This window comes from Hippocampus zosterae, chromosome 10, assembly GCF_025434085.1.
Source record: "Hippocampus zosterae strain Florida chromosome 10, ASM2543408v3, whole genome shotgun sequence".
In the NCBI taxonomy this organism is placed as follows: Eukaryota; Metazoa; Chordata; class Actinopteri; order Syngnathiformes; family Syngnathidae; genus Hippocampus; species Hippocampus zosterae.
Genome location: NC_067460.1, coordinates 22,715,714 through 22,730,939, shown reverse-complemented (window position 1 = coordinate 22,730,939; position 15,226 = coordinate 22,715,714). Strand labels below are relative to the sequence as shown.

The window sequence follows — 15,226 nt, the reverse complement described above, 5'->3', positions numbered from 1 at the left end:
TCTCATTCAGGGAGCCCCCCCAAAAATCGGTCTGTGGGGCACTTGGTATCACTCTGCAGACTTATCTAAGGGGAAATAAAAAAAGTCGGTGACCACTGCTCTGATGAATGAGTGCAATCAGGCAGCTTGGCCATGAGGTGCTGCCCCCCTGACTCATCCGACAATTCGGTAGCAGAAATTAGTCGGCACTCGACGCATCGCGCCGGGGCAATGGTCGGGTTCAGTGTGCTCGTGGATTTGGGAGATGCGCTACACCTCACTGGGACTGCAAATTTGGTGACCAAAAAAAACAAACAAAAAAACAAAAAAGGAGACTAGGTTTTAGACTCACAAAAAGCAGGTCAAATTCGTGGCGCAGGGGGGTTCATGCAATTTTAGTGTACTTTGTATTTCAAAGACAAATTTGGCGTGTGTGGTGGATGTCATGGTATTTCATTGATAAATATGACACCAGCGTGGGACAATCCGTAGACCAAATGATGGACCGACCGGACACTCTATCAGATTGTTTTAATGCCAACGCTCGCTGTCACCAGGGGGGCATATTATATTTTGTGGCGCATAAAGCCGTCCTGGGCGGCACGGTAGCACATCCGCCTTACAGTGGTGCACAGGTGCAAGTTTCGAATCTGGCTCCGGCCTTCCTTCCTTTTTTCTTTTGTACAATAAACGCTGCAATTGGTGAAAACTAAACTAAAACTAAAACTGCTGAAATTAAAACTAAAACTGGTGAAAAAAATTATATAAGTATAACACACACATTTGAAACACTGTCAACAATCAGTAAGCCGAACCGATGCTTTGCAATCTAACTTTTCACTGCTAAATGACACGTAAATCTCGATTGCAACAACTTCAATGATCTCCCTCTTACGCACATTGCGATCGAGCTATTCGATAATTGTTGCTCGAAACCGGAAACACGACAGTGCAGTGGGAGCGTAATGTCATTTTGACACCTTATGATGGGCTCCGAAATCTTTTTCCAGCTCTTAACAAGAGCAGATTTGCACGCAGGCAGCAGCAATATGACGACGACGGCTGACGCTTTCCGTGTAATGTGGGAGTCGCGGCGCTCCGAAAAAACATGTCAGACAGGACCTGTCACGTTCTATTTGGGTCTCACCTCACCCGAGGCAAATTCCAGCAGCGCGGACTGCAGCGAGCAACGCCGAGCCTGGCTGACGAGTAGCGACTAGCACGTAGCCATGAAATGCAGAGACAAAAGTAGCGGTGGTCGAGTCCGAGGATAGTTGTGCAAACTCGGAACCATACGGGGGGGGGGAATGAAATGAGGGATTTATGACTTCACGTAAGATAAATGACGCTGCAAAATGGCTTTATGGGTCCTTAAATGTGTCATTGATGCTAACGTTTCAATTTTTTTGTTAATTTTTAATTCAAAACAATTTTTTATTCAATTTTTGTTCTTAAATTTGACCGACAAAATCTGGCACGATACAGATTTTTACCATGCGTAGTCATTTAGAGCTGTGACGTTTCAGGAAAAAAAATATATATATTTGCCACTAATTCATTAATATGACAAAATATATTCCACATTCGTCGAGAAACGTTTACTTGCATTGCATTTTTTTTTTAAAACTAATAAATTTCTCAAATTAACAAAATATATGCTTGTGCTTAGTCTGCCAAGATATTTCTTGTTAGCGGGCAGTTTTTTGTGCAAACGCCCCCCCCTGTAAAAATCACACGCTATTATTGAGATTTTCTGAAAGGTTACGAGTAAGAAAGTTCTTCTTAAAATAATAAAAAACAGAATTCTGTAAGTGTAGGTGGTATAAATACACAAAGTCATGCGATTGCTCCAATCAGGGACATGTTAGGAATCACCTGATTTAGCTTGCGCATGCTAACGTTAGTCCTGAGACCACACATGAAAAAAATTGGTGCCATAAAGCAGACAGGGAAACATAATTTTGAGCTAAGATAGTTTTTTTTTTCATTTTGGCTCAAATTATTTTGTATTACTTAGCTTGTGCTGTGGTTGAACTCGTTCAACAGGCATCAAGTTGATGTCCGCTCTCAAATACTTAGCTTAGCTTATTGCTAATGCACTCAGAGACAGAGGTCACAAATTAGTTCGGGGTTAGGGTGAGTCAATTCGAATCAACTTCGCTCTTCCGCATTTGAAAATAAGTCATTCATTTTTGTTTTAGTGTTGCACGGGGATTTTCCATGCGATTGGTTAGTAAACATTTGCATAGCAGTTTGAACCGCCCCAGGTCAAGACAGCAAGTCTGAGACGCACAACTTCTCTATTCCTCCTTTCTTACTTTTTTCTTGTTTTTTATTTTAAGATTGACTCATAACCAGCAATACAATTTCAATAGCGAGAAAAGAAAAAAAAACCACACACCGCTGGCCGGGTTCATCAGATTCTGCTGCTGGACCGGCACGGAGCTGGGTGGGGGAGCCTGGTTCATCTGCAGCAGGGCCTTGCGGGGGTCCTGCCAAGTGGTGGTCTGATCAATGTGGCTGCCGGGGGACAAAGAAAGATAAGACAATCAGTTTGGGGGGGGGGAAAGTTCAAAGCGGAGGGCGGCCTCATGCGAAGCGGCAGGCGCGCAGGGACTGATGAGTCAGTCGCGGAGCTTTCAACTGAACAATGGGAGCGATACAGCGAGTTTACAAACTCAGCTTACACGCGCCCGGGAAAACATGTTTGCCTTTAATTCTCGGGAAATCGGCGGCGTGAAAAACACTTGCAGCCGGCCAAAAAGAGTTTCTGCAGTCAGAGGCGAGCCATCTGACGACACCGAGGCAACAGATGGCAGCTATTGCTCTTATACTGCCAAGTAGCATCGGCTAAGCTAGCAGCAACTTACCGTTTTTGATTCTGTGGTGCTGGTGTGTTTCAAGGCTAAAAGATTTTTTTTTAAGGGCGGGGGGTGTCTAATAGTTGCTGTGTTGCTGTATTATTATTTTTAATTGTTTTTCTAATAGTCCACTATTCTTTTTTGTATTTTTTGCGAATATTTTCGGCTAGTATTTTTGACTTTGCTTTGTCTAATATAAAATGTGCATAACTCTCCACAAATTCCTCAATATATTTGCATTTTCTGTTTAGGATTTCACATAATTGCCCGCTAGTTTTGTATTCTAATATTCATGCGATCTTAAATCTCAAGTATGTCTATTTTTGAGTGTAAAAAATGTACGTTTCTGTCTATTCATCTAATACTGTTTTCTAATATTGTACACATTTTACTTTACAGCGTGTGTCTATTTTTTAAATTGTTTTTGTTTATTTCTTGATTTTTTTAAAACATTTTATTATACAAGTGATACTTTGGTAGAATTCCCTCAAATGCTTTGCACAGTTTTCAAATATTCTTGTATTGTAATACTTTGTGTTTTCAAAATTGCTTTGTACTTTATTGTTGATTTTTTTTTGTGTGGGACATTTGTCTTTTTTTTGCCGATTTTTTTTTCTTTTTTAGATATTTTAAATTATGCTTTGACTCGTGCCACTCCAATTGGAGAACGTGCGTAAACCTGACATTTAATCAGCAATAATACAGCTCACTGGCATCATTAAGTGGAATTTCCAGTGCATGTCATCTCGAAATCAAAACAAAACCCGTTGGCGGAGGGGCTACAAAAGGAGTTTGCGGCCTCAGGTGAGGCGCCGGTCTCAAAGCTTTGAAAACAACGAGCGAAGGTCGGAACAATGTTGCCGCGTCTATTTCACGGCTCCTCTTTGCCTGGCAATGAGGGTGGGAGGGGGTTTCGGGAGGATTGCGGTGGGTGTCGGAGTAGTTGTGGTGGGGGTGGGGGTATTGTGTCGCATTCTGTGAAGGCATTGATAATTAGTGCTTTGTTGGTACTTGTTGCTTGATTAAGATGGAAAGCTAATACAGGAAGCCCTCCGCTCCCGAGCGAGACCCTCTCTATTGAGGGAGGGTCAGTCCCAGGGCTCAACGCAGGGGGTCCTTCCCCCCCACCCACTTTTCCTGGAAGCCCCCCGCCCCCCTGGACACTGTGGAGTGTCAGGGGCTTGAACAATCTGGCGCCACATTTACAAAGCGTTCACCTGCTTGACAAAAGCGCAGACTGAGCTACGACCTAAAACCCCCTCACCATTCATGTTCTTTTTATTTCGCTGCCGAGACGTCCCTCGGCTCAAACAAAACAGACCCCGGCAGTTTGTTGAGGCGGTGTCCGCAACTCCTGTGTTTACAATATGGCCGACGAATTAACCTAGTGGCCAGTGGTCACATCACCCTGACTGGGGCCCGACTTGGCACTCTTCCTTTAGCTTGACTTGGTTTGGTTAATTTGTCAAGCAGAGATTTTCTTACAACCGTAGTTAGCACTTAGCCTGAATTTGTCAAGCCAAGAACTATTCTGACAGCAACTTTGCTCACATTTGAACCATTCAACTGAATGACTCCAACAGCGACATTACATAAATATTGAAACAAGAATTTGTCGAGCTAAAAACGATTTAGATTTTTTTACTTCAGCTTGACTTTTTGGCCGCCGAGTTGAACATTTCAAGCTAAAACCATTTTTGGGGCAACGTCATCTTACATTTCAGCTAGTATATATTTTAGGCATGAGTTTGAATTTAAGTCGTATTCTGAAAGCCGCGTCATCCTGATTTGACTGTCAAAATAGCTCTCGATTGATTAATCCGAATGTCAGATGAAATTGCGAGCAAAACAAAAGCTATATAAATGTCTATACAATTAAAAAGTCAAACTAAAGTAGCGATTAAAATGAGTCAATGAGTTAATCGCCCGTTTATTTTGGGTTTGACAAATTAAAGCGAACAGCAAAAACGATTTGCACTTGAACATTGATCGCGGCTGAACAAATTCAAACTAAATGGCGAGCATTTAAGAAAGTTCCTTTGAAAGTAGTTTCTCGTGAGTCAAATTCAAGCCAACAGCAAAAAAAAAATCTAATCGATTAATTAAAAACCAAGGTTGTGATGACGTAAAACTCGGCTCGGCAAATTCAATCGAACGGCTAAAAAGCATTTACCACAATTGTTCCTTTTGCTGAATTCAAGCGAAAATGTCAACTCATGTTTGACTATTTCTCTTTCCCAGAGGGCCTGACTCAGCACTCCTCCCCGAGCCCCACAGCCCAACCCTGACCACCCTCCGCTGCACAATGCAACCCATTTTGAAGCCCCCCTCTTGTTTATGCTTTACTGATCAAAGGAGCTGCCAGATCCCGGACCCCGGACTCCCTCCCCCTCGTGGCCCTCACTCTCACACACACACACATAGCAAAGCAAGCAAAGTAGCTGGAACTGCTCAGACTGGAGGGGCCCCCCTTGAGAAAGAGGGGTCACAGGGAGCGGGGGCAATACAACTGTCCAATAGAGAAAAGGATTGAAAGAGGGGGGGAAAAAACATCCACGGACACCCCCCCCCTCCCCCCGGAAAGCGAATTGCCGCCCGAGTTGCTGTGGTCCTGTTGCACTCCGCCCTGACCTCCCCTTCCCACTATGGAAACTATGACATTTTGACATTTATTATAAAGGGGTGGGGGGGAGAATGGGAGAGAAGCAGTAGGAGAAGGAAAGGAAGCTTGGATGAGACCGGTCCAGCCCGGGGGCCACACGTGGGCCAGCCGCACATTTTTTTTTTGTAATTGGCCTGCCACATACTCTAATCATAAAATTAAAAACGGGCCACATCAAAGGGTTCGCAGAAATATAAGTACATGTCACTGTTTCAAGATATACAGAGACAGTGAGAGAGAGGGAGAACCTTTTTTTTAACACTATGCGCACACTAAGACTAATTACTGTTTGCTTTGTCACCTTTCACCCAACTGAGATTTACATTTGTTGATTTATACGGTTATGTTCAACTGCTTAGCATGTCTACCTACAAAACACTCAATTGGTTTGAGCGCGTTTCATAAACACTTCTTATATTCCACTTCTTCCTTTTCTATTGACGTTTCTATCAAGCTAGCAAGATATTTGTTCGGACAAATCAACAACAACAAAAAGTTGATGATCAAAGGTGTTAGCGATAAAATCCAATCTTTTCCTCCTCACCAGCACTCTGTGTTCCAAACATTTAGTCACTCGGGAAGCGGGTCAATGAGTTACAAGCGGCAGGTAATTCATCACCAGGCTGTAAAACTAAACGATAATCCATTCAGCTAGCCAAATATGGCCCGAGATGGACGCCACTTCCTGCGGGCGAAACATGAAACAAACAAAAAAAAAAGAAGCGTGGCGGCAACTGTTGGGGTGGGGGTGGCCCACCAGTTGCCGCGAGGAATTGCTGATGATCCTCAAACCCGCATCGCGGCCGCAACTGCTGCGTGTTTTCTTTACTCGCCTGTGGTGGGGTTGCTAGCGCCCTCCCCCCTGGCCTCTTTTCTCCCTGGGGGCAAACCACTAAATGGCAGGACACTGCCTAACTAATCAACTCTGGCTTGAATATTAGCTGTTAGCGTCATCGGGGTTTTTTTTTTTGGGGGGGGGGGTGTTAAATAAGAAACATTTTGATATGTGCTTTAGCTTGAATTTGTCAAACATGGACCTACAGTATGTTGATAGTTTACAGCATGGATTTGATATTAGCTTGAATATTTCTATCGTGACCTTTAAATTTACTTCACAGCAACTTAAAACATTTTATCTTTCAGCTTGAATCTATCAAGAATAAATTTGTTAGGTCCTTTAGCTCGACATATAGCGGCTAGGAACTATCAAGCAAATAACAAACATGTTGGCAACATTAGCTTGGCAGTTAGCTTGAATGATGTCAACCCGAAAACAGATACAGTATGTTATCAATCAGCCTGACTTTTAGCACATGCTATAGTTTGACAAACCAAGAAAAATCACGTTGGCAACCACTTCAGACAGAAATGAAGCTGCCATAATTTTACCAAGTCATACAAATAGATCCAATTATGTGAAATACAATGTTTCAATCATCTCGAGACTCAGACAAGTCATTTAAACGGGTGTTTTAAATCATTTTGAAACTCTACTTTGTACGCCAAGTCTGTGGCTAACTGGAGGTATTTTGCTGTGGAAATACTACAAATACAACTCTAATCATGTGTAAGCGGACTTGAGCTTAGGCATTGGATGAGATGGCGGCGTTGTGCTATTTTGGTCCACTCAAAGGATTGCTTGTTGTTGATGAACCAGCCGTGGAGAATGAAGTCACGGTTCTTAACCCATGCCCACCCCCGTCCTATTCATTTTTGACAAAGTACATTTTCAGCTTTATTCAATCAAAATGGATGGTCGTGAAGATGCTCAATTGGACTCTCATCGCAGTTTCGTATGACTCAGATGAGGGCAAAGAGACGACTCTGGATCCACCTCGACCATTGAGATGTCCTTGACGGATACCCCAGTTATCATGGTGCCGATTATTGTGTGGGTGATATTTATAATATCCTGCTGAGGAACAGGAAGTGGGTTGTTGCTGTTGTTCAGAGCTACAGAATCATAAGCGTACAACGCGATGGCTCGGCCAGTCAGTTACTTTTCATGGAAACGGACCACGAGTCCTTGCGCCCAACTGAGAACTATCACATCATCAGCAAAACCAGCAAATATCCGTTCTGAGAACTGATTCACTAATAAGTACTATCACGCTGTGTAAAGTTAGACCAGAGTCGAAACTGGAATGATTGTGAGGATCTCCGTCATGAAAAATGCCCCCTAGAGATGAGTTGTCAAGATTTTAGAAACAACACTCCCGAGGTTGTCAGGAGCTGCCCTTAGGAAGGGGGCACATGCTCAGAAGGCAGAAGAAGCCAGGGACTAAAGACTGCACCAAGGGGGGCTAGATGTAATCAGGCCCCTAAAATGAGGATGACCACCTCGGGCCCTGGTCTGGCTGGGGGATGCCTGGTTGCCTTTCTATCAGCAGGACATCATCAAGAGAGATTATTGGGGCAACCTCCGTGACCTCATTGTGGCTTTGGGTTTCCCTTTGAAGAGGCGTTTGTTTCGACAAGATGCAGCTAAAGACTGCGAGTGTGTGGCTTTCGCTCCACTGCCCCCCACCCACTAGAAATGTATATTTGTCATCTTAATAGGTTGATCCTGAAAGCTGTTAGTCATTAACACAGATGTTTTCTTTTTCTAAAAACGATTGCCATTCCAGAAACTCAAGGAACTATGTCAATGGCAAGTTAGCCATTAGCTTGAATTATTCAAGCCAAGAACAATTTTGTTGGCAATCCATGTTGAATTTTTAGCTCAAAAGCTTCGATTTGTCACGCCAACAACCCTTTTCAAAGTTTTGAACTTGAGCTGTCAGCTTGAATTTGTCAAGCCAATAGCAATTTTGTTCGCAACACAATCCTGAACGTTAGCTTAATGCCAGCGCAAAGCTTGGATTCTAAGATATATTTTAAGAGATAATTTAACTCAACTTTTAGCCACAAAGTTGAATTTGTCAAGCAAAGAATAACTTGGATAGCTACTTTAGCCGTTAGCCTAAATTTGTCAAACCAAGAAATATTTTTTTAAATGACTCATGAAATGCTGCACACATTTTGTTAGAAGTTAGAAGCCTAAATCTGAATTTTTAGCTTGGACTTGTCAAGCCCATAACTGCTTTGTCGTGACTCCATCTCGAGTTTTAGCTGTTAGCTTGAATTTGTCAAGCGAATAACAGTTTCATAGCAACTCTACAACCTGTTGCCAGACGAGAACGTTTCACGGTTGATTGTCTTTAAACAGCATGTTATGGACTGATCAATCTCGGACCCACGGAATGGAAACATTTTAGTCAACAAACTCTGAATGCAACTTAAATTAATTTCAACGCCCAAGACGAATTTGCCAGTCCTCAGCCAAGTGCCCCCCCACCCACCAATCATTTTCAAGACTTTTTTGGGTTGTGATTTTTAAAACAACGTGGCAAAGATATTTGCGGTGATGTATCATAAGCAGAAACACTGAACATACTGGATTAATTTAAATTGTTTCTGTGGGGAATGTAATTTGAAAACAACCTCTTCTGAGGATAGCGTGCAAAGAGAAGCTCTTTGGGTGAGTTTAACCCCTGCTCCCACCTGAGGAGACCAACTTGCCATGCCGGAGATGCCCTCAGCTGACAGTAGAAGCATTGATGTCTGGGACGGAGGTGTTACATCAAGACTTTGGTAAACACCGGGCTCGACTTTCTCACAGTCCCATTTGTGTGCTGAGCTGACAGCCCCCCTCGAGTGGAACAGGAAAGGGTCTTGTCTGTGTGTGTGGTCAATAAAGCAAAAGTTTGTCAAACACAAAGTTAGCCCAAATGAGCTCTTCACACATGCCCACAATGGCGTCTTCCCCGAAATCCATTCGCGCAGCCACGGGGGTCACAACGGTCGGGAGTGAAATCAAATTTGGATGAGGAGAAGCACGAGTACAAGGCCTTGTTAAGAGACTGTAAAAGACCGAACGAGATGGCGATGTAGATATTTGGTGCAATATCTAGAAGCAAAAAATGAGCGCCTCGACCTCGTTTCAGGTTCTGTAAGCTTGTGACGCAAACGTTACTTTTTCCCGGATAGTATACAAAGAGGTGGTACTCTTGAGTTTTTTTTCATTATTTTCTGAGAATCAGACAGTGAGCGAGCCATCTTGTATTTTTGAAACACACGATTCGACTTGCTCGGCTTTGCAGGAGTTCCAGAGCCACTTTCAAGCAACTGCGCTGTCTGATGCAGACACTATCAATCAGAAATCCCCCCCCGGTTCTACCGACCTGCTATCACGTCAAACCGAAAAAGTAAACAAGGCTGTAGCACCAGTTAGCGTTAGCCTATCAAAAAGCAGTGTTTGTCTTTTTTCCGTGTGCGTTAGATTTAAAAGATAATAACAATAAATCACTTTATACTTTTGGTAGCCAAATGAAAATGGAAAGAACGAATAATACACAGACTGCCGTCCGTTTTTTCCAAAATGTTTTGTGATGCTAATAAAATAAAATAAAACCCAAAAAAAACAAACACCACTGGACGTGGGAAAGTTCACCCCGTCTAAAGTGTTTAAAATCCAATTGGGAAAAGACAAGCGCTCATCAACGCATGGCTCTACCTTACCCCGAGGCCGGACAATAACAGCCCTCAGCCCAACCCTGCCCCCCCCCCCCCCCCCCCAAAGAAGCTCACCCCAGCTTAGGGCTGACTTCCCACGGCCTAAAAGCTCATTGAAAGCTGCATTTAATAAGCGTCCGGAAACAGTGATTACCCTTCCTAGTTGGCCGGTGTGTCTAAATTAGAAACCTTCATTAGTTTATGACCCGAGACCCACCCCCCACCCACCCCTACCCCCGCCCCTCAGTCCCACCAAGTCAGCCAGCACTAAGCAAGGTGACCCAACCTCCCTGCTGTCATAAATCAAAGACCACAGCTAAGTGTTTGGAAGAAAGAGGAGGAAAGGTCAACAGACTTTGTTGACGTTGGAGCACTCTTTAAATTGGAGCTGTTTTTCTTTCTCATGGAACAATTGTGCAACTCTATCGACATCATGATCAGTCCCGGAGTCCTCGCTACCAATTATTGCCGCATGCATTTGGGCCAACTCCATATGTCAACTTTTTTTTTTTTTTTTTAAATGACAAATTATGATGCAATGTTTAAAATAGGGCGGCCCGGTAGTCCAGTGGTTAGCACGTCGGCTTCACAGTGCAGAGGTACCGGGTTCAATTCCAGCTCCGGCCTCCCTGTGTGGAGTTTGCATGTTCTCTGCCTGCGTGGGTTTTCTCCGGGTGCTCCGGTTTCCTCCCACATTCCAAAAACATGCGTGGCAGGCTGATTGGACACTCCAAATTGTCCCGAGGTGTGAGTGTGAGTGCGAATGGTTGTTCGTCTCTGTGTGCCCTGTGATTGGCTGGCAACCAATTCAGGGTGTCCCCCGCCTACTGCCCGAAGACAGCTGGGATAGGCTCCAGCACCCCCCGCGACCCTAGTGAGGATCAAGCGGCTTGGAAGAAGATGTTTAAAATAAAAAAAGAAAAAGAAAAAAATGTGAACTGCTTCGCCCATTGCTGGGCAAACTTCCTCGACATAAGCAACGGGACCGTTTCTTTGTCCAATTAGCTTTCGGATTTAGCCCACGATGATTTAGGCCAACATTTTTACGTAGATTGGTTAGTCAGAGCACGAAACGTTCAACGAGCAAAACCAAATATTGAATAAGCAGCATCTTGCGACATAAATTCTCACTGATGTAAACTATTCTACCTCACATTGGTGGATACCCAGAAAACTTTCTTCCGTGATGGTTCCTTACTTCCGGTAGCACTTTAAGACAAATTTTCTTAATGTTAATCAAACCTGTTGCTATTCTTGAGGTTTATTTACACCTGAAAAAAAAATATGAGTAAAGACCAAGTCAAAGAGTGAATAAGGATATAAGGATCACGGTTTCAGTGCCAGGACAAAAGGACCCCCCCACCCCACCCCCCAACTAACACACACAAACCTTTCTGCACATCCCCACACGGCAGCCATTTAACTCCGCAGAAACAAAAGAGGGCCCCCATCGCTCTCTATTGATGCCGCTGCTTTTAAAGGGAGCGAGACGTCAGCATCCGCGGGGGTCGCAATGACTCCGAGGACCATCGCCCACCGCGCCGCAGTCCTAACAGTGCGCTCATAAACAACAGCCGAGGGAATTCCCGGTCCGGCCCGGATTGACAAACGGAGACAAGTGAGCGAAACGTGAGCCGACGTGCCGCTTGTCCATCGTGGCCATCGACCCCGCTCGCCGCCATTCGCCATACGCTCGCTCTCCGGAACTTTGCCGCTCGGCCTCAACACTTGTGTGTCAGAGCTCGGCCCGTTTATAAATAGGTGAGCGTTTCTTCCAAGCGGCGGCAGCCGAAGGCCGTCTGTGCTCCGGATCGAATATCGCCGCTGTGATGTGCGATTTTCTTTCACTTGTGTGACATCTCGGAGGGGGGGGGTGAGCCAATTGAAAATCTGCTTTTCTGCTTGAAACATTGGTCAGGGTGGAAAATGCTTTTCGGGAGTTGCTTTTTCTTTTCCAAGTTTGTCACTAATTTACCTATTTTGGACCCATCCATCCATCTTCTACCGCTTATCCGGGCCGGGTCACGGGGGCAACAGCTTTAGCAGGGAAGCCCAGACTTCCCTCTCCCTAGCTACTTCTTCCAGCTCTCCCCGGGGGATCCCGAGGCGTTCCCAGGCCAGCTGGGTGACAGTCTCTCCAGCGTGTCCTGGGTCTTCCTCGGGGTCTCCTCCCGGTGGGACATGCCCGGAACACCTCACCAGGGAGGCGTTCAGGAGGCATCCGAAACAGATGCCCAAGCCACCTCATCTGGCTCCTCTCGATGCTATTTTGGACCAATTATCTTATATGCGTCAGTCGCAAGAAACCGAACAATTGCATGAATCCCATTTAAAAAAAATTTTAAAGAGGGCTGCTTTTCACGTGGAGTCACCTAGTGAGAAATCTTAGGCCGCTGATCGATTCGGACCTGACTTTCGGCAATCATATATCAAAATCAATCATTAAACAGCCTTGTACCATATGACAGTCTAATCCAGAGTGAAGGACTGCTTGCACCGAGCAGACAAGAGGGACCTTATCGGTGCTTTTATCTCCAGCAGAATTGATTATCGTCACGGTCTTCTGACTGGACTCGCACAAAGAGCATCAAATAGCTGCAGATCATCCAGAACCCTGAAGCTCGGAATCTGACCAGTACAAAAAAAAAATTAACATATTACTCCAGTCCTAAAGGCTTTTCACTGGCTCCCCAGTCAGCTGTGAAATAGATTTGAAAATTATGTTATCGTAGAGTTCTGAGGTCTACAGACTCGCGTCAATTACTGGGGCGTGTCTTTCAAAGTAAACATGGTGCAGTGGCATTTAGTTGTTATGCTGCACACAAATGGAGTTAAATGCTAACGGAATCCATTAAGTGGAAAATGATTTGGTTGCCGAAAATTTGTGATGGGACGAACTATAGCAAGGCGTGTCCGGTGCGACGTCATTTATTTTATTTTTTTTGAAAGCACCAAAACAGGGCGGCCCGGTAGTCCAGTGGTTAGCACGTCGGTTTCACAGTGCAGAGGTGCCGGGTTCGATTCCAGCTCCGGCCTCCCTGTGTGGAGTTTGCATGTTCTCCCTGGGCCTGCGTGGGTTTTCTCCGGGTGCTCCGGTTTCCTCCCACATTCCAAAAACATGCGTGGCAGGCTGATTGAACACTCTAAATTGTCCCTAGGTGTGAGTGTGAGTGTGAGTGCGAATGGTTGTTCGTTTCTGTGTGCCCTGCGATTGGCTGGCAACCAATTCAGGGTGTCCCCCGCCTACTGCCCAGAGACAGCTGGGATAGGCTCCAGCACCCCCCGCGACCCTAGTGAGGATCAAGCAGTTAGGAAGATGAATGAATGAATGAATAAAGCACCAAAACATGAGCTGCGCTGTGTAACATGACACAAGCACTCATGCAAACGTCAAAATGACTACACTACAGTGCGCAGTCAACAAACACCATTCTGATTAGCGATGGCGGGATATACGTATTACATTATCTCATGAGTTTAAAAAAATATATATCTCCGTAGCGTGCGATCTGCGTCCGCGTTATATTCCCCGTGTTCCCGTCTCCAACTTCACTTGACAGCGATGACTTCAAACTTTATTTTTGTCCCGTTTATACTTTAAAGTGACCCCAAACCTCGGGCATCTTTGACTATTCCGCCAAGGAAGTCCCCAATGACTGAGTCACCGAGTGCGTCTGCGACAAATTGCGTGCGCAGGAACCACCACGGAAGTGGCTAAACACGGACATTTTTGTGACCGCTGATTTTTGTGGTCCACTTTGTCGAGTTAGGCTATTTTTATTTTTGATTTTTTTTGGACAGTCAACCACATGAAAACGCAAGACAAATACCAAAAAGTAATTGAAGTGAGTCAAACCACATAATGGGCAAAATAGTTTCAGATCTGCTTTAAATAGTTTTTTAAAAAAGTGTGGGGGAGGGGGGGGGGGTCTATTTTTTGAACAAACAAATGAAGACGACCCTTTCCAAAGTTCAAAATCGAATCCGGGAAAAGACGCCCATCAGATTGAATTCAGGTGCTTTTTTGTGTCTTTCCATTCTACTTTCACCATTGTTTTGGTTGCACACAAGATCGAATCCCGGAAAGGGAGTCAAAACCCAGAACGCAACAAAATAGCTGCAAGTGCGCACAACTGACAATTCGCTCCACTAAAGCCTTCATCTATCCCACCCAATTGAATAATTAACAGTTTCTTAACAAAGGATCCCGGGGAGGGGCTGGAAAACACTGCCCCCACACTCCAAAACACACATTTCTTTGAAACGCTACAGATGTGGTGCAGCTGTGAACTTTTGTGAATACATCTGGCAGCGAAATCTCTCTTTTTTTTGTGATCCCGATTAAAACACTCTATGTTTGCGCTGACTTTTTTGTTTTTTTGTTGCACCAGAAACAGGAGACCTCCTGTGTCAAAATGAGCTCTTCCACAATGATTATGCAGTAGCGGCAAAGCACTAAGTCACTCCTGTTTAAACTGACGCCACTTAAGGGCTATCCAAAAGTTACAGAGGACTCCGAAGTTCAGCCAAAAAAGGAAAAACATGACAGAGTGGTGAATGGAAAATGAGAATCAAGTCGGATATTCCGGAGAAAAAAAGTTGAATGTTTTTGAAATCTAGTCTGAATTTGATGAGCTGTGAGGCTCTTTCTTGATTAAAAAAAAATTAAAAAATAGGACTTTAAACTGGTATTGTTATGACTTCAATCTTTTTTTTTTTAATTTTTACTAAAAAAAGAAAATAGTCGTAAAAATTTCTTGATTCGCATAATATTATGACATTGGTCTAAAAAATTAAAAAAAACAATATATGACAAATATGTCTTGAAAGGTATGCACTATACAACACGTTTCTCAATGTTTCCTTTCCGCCCCCCCCAAAAAATTTTTTTGAGAATACCATACTTTATTCTGAAAATGTCGTTTTTTGTCATCTTAGTACAATTTTAATAAAATGAAACCACTTTTTTTTTAAGTGACCAACTTTTTTTCCTTCAAAATATGTTTTCATGAACCACAAAAAATTTTTTGTGGGGTTTTGACTATATGCAACTATAAACCCGCCAAGCCTAAATCGCTACATTCAAGCACTTTGTTCTCATACTATGACACTTTAATGGTCGTATGGTTACGACTTTTACTTTGACAGTGTTATTTTGATCCGAATTTGG

General features: G+C 43.9%; 1 protein-coding gene across 2 annotated transcripts in view; it reads right to left on the bottom strand.

Moving 5' to 3' along the window:
- The window catches only part of yap1 (Yes1 associated transcriptional regulator), a 36,322-nt gene that overhangs the window by 17,038 nt on the left and 4,058 nt on the right, over positions 1-15,226 (bottom strand). For both annotated transcript variants that reach the window (XM_052078532.1, XM_052078533.1), the window contains exon 3: positions 2,381-2,499. In XM_052078532.1, coding sequence (XP_051934492.1) covers positions 2,381-2,499 — 119 coding nt within the window. The remainder of the gene's footprint in view (positions 1-2,380; positions 2,500-15,226) is intronic.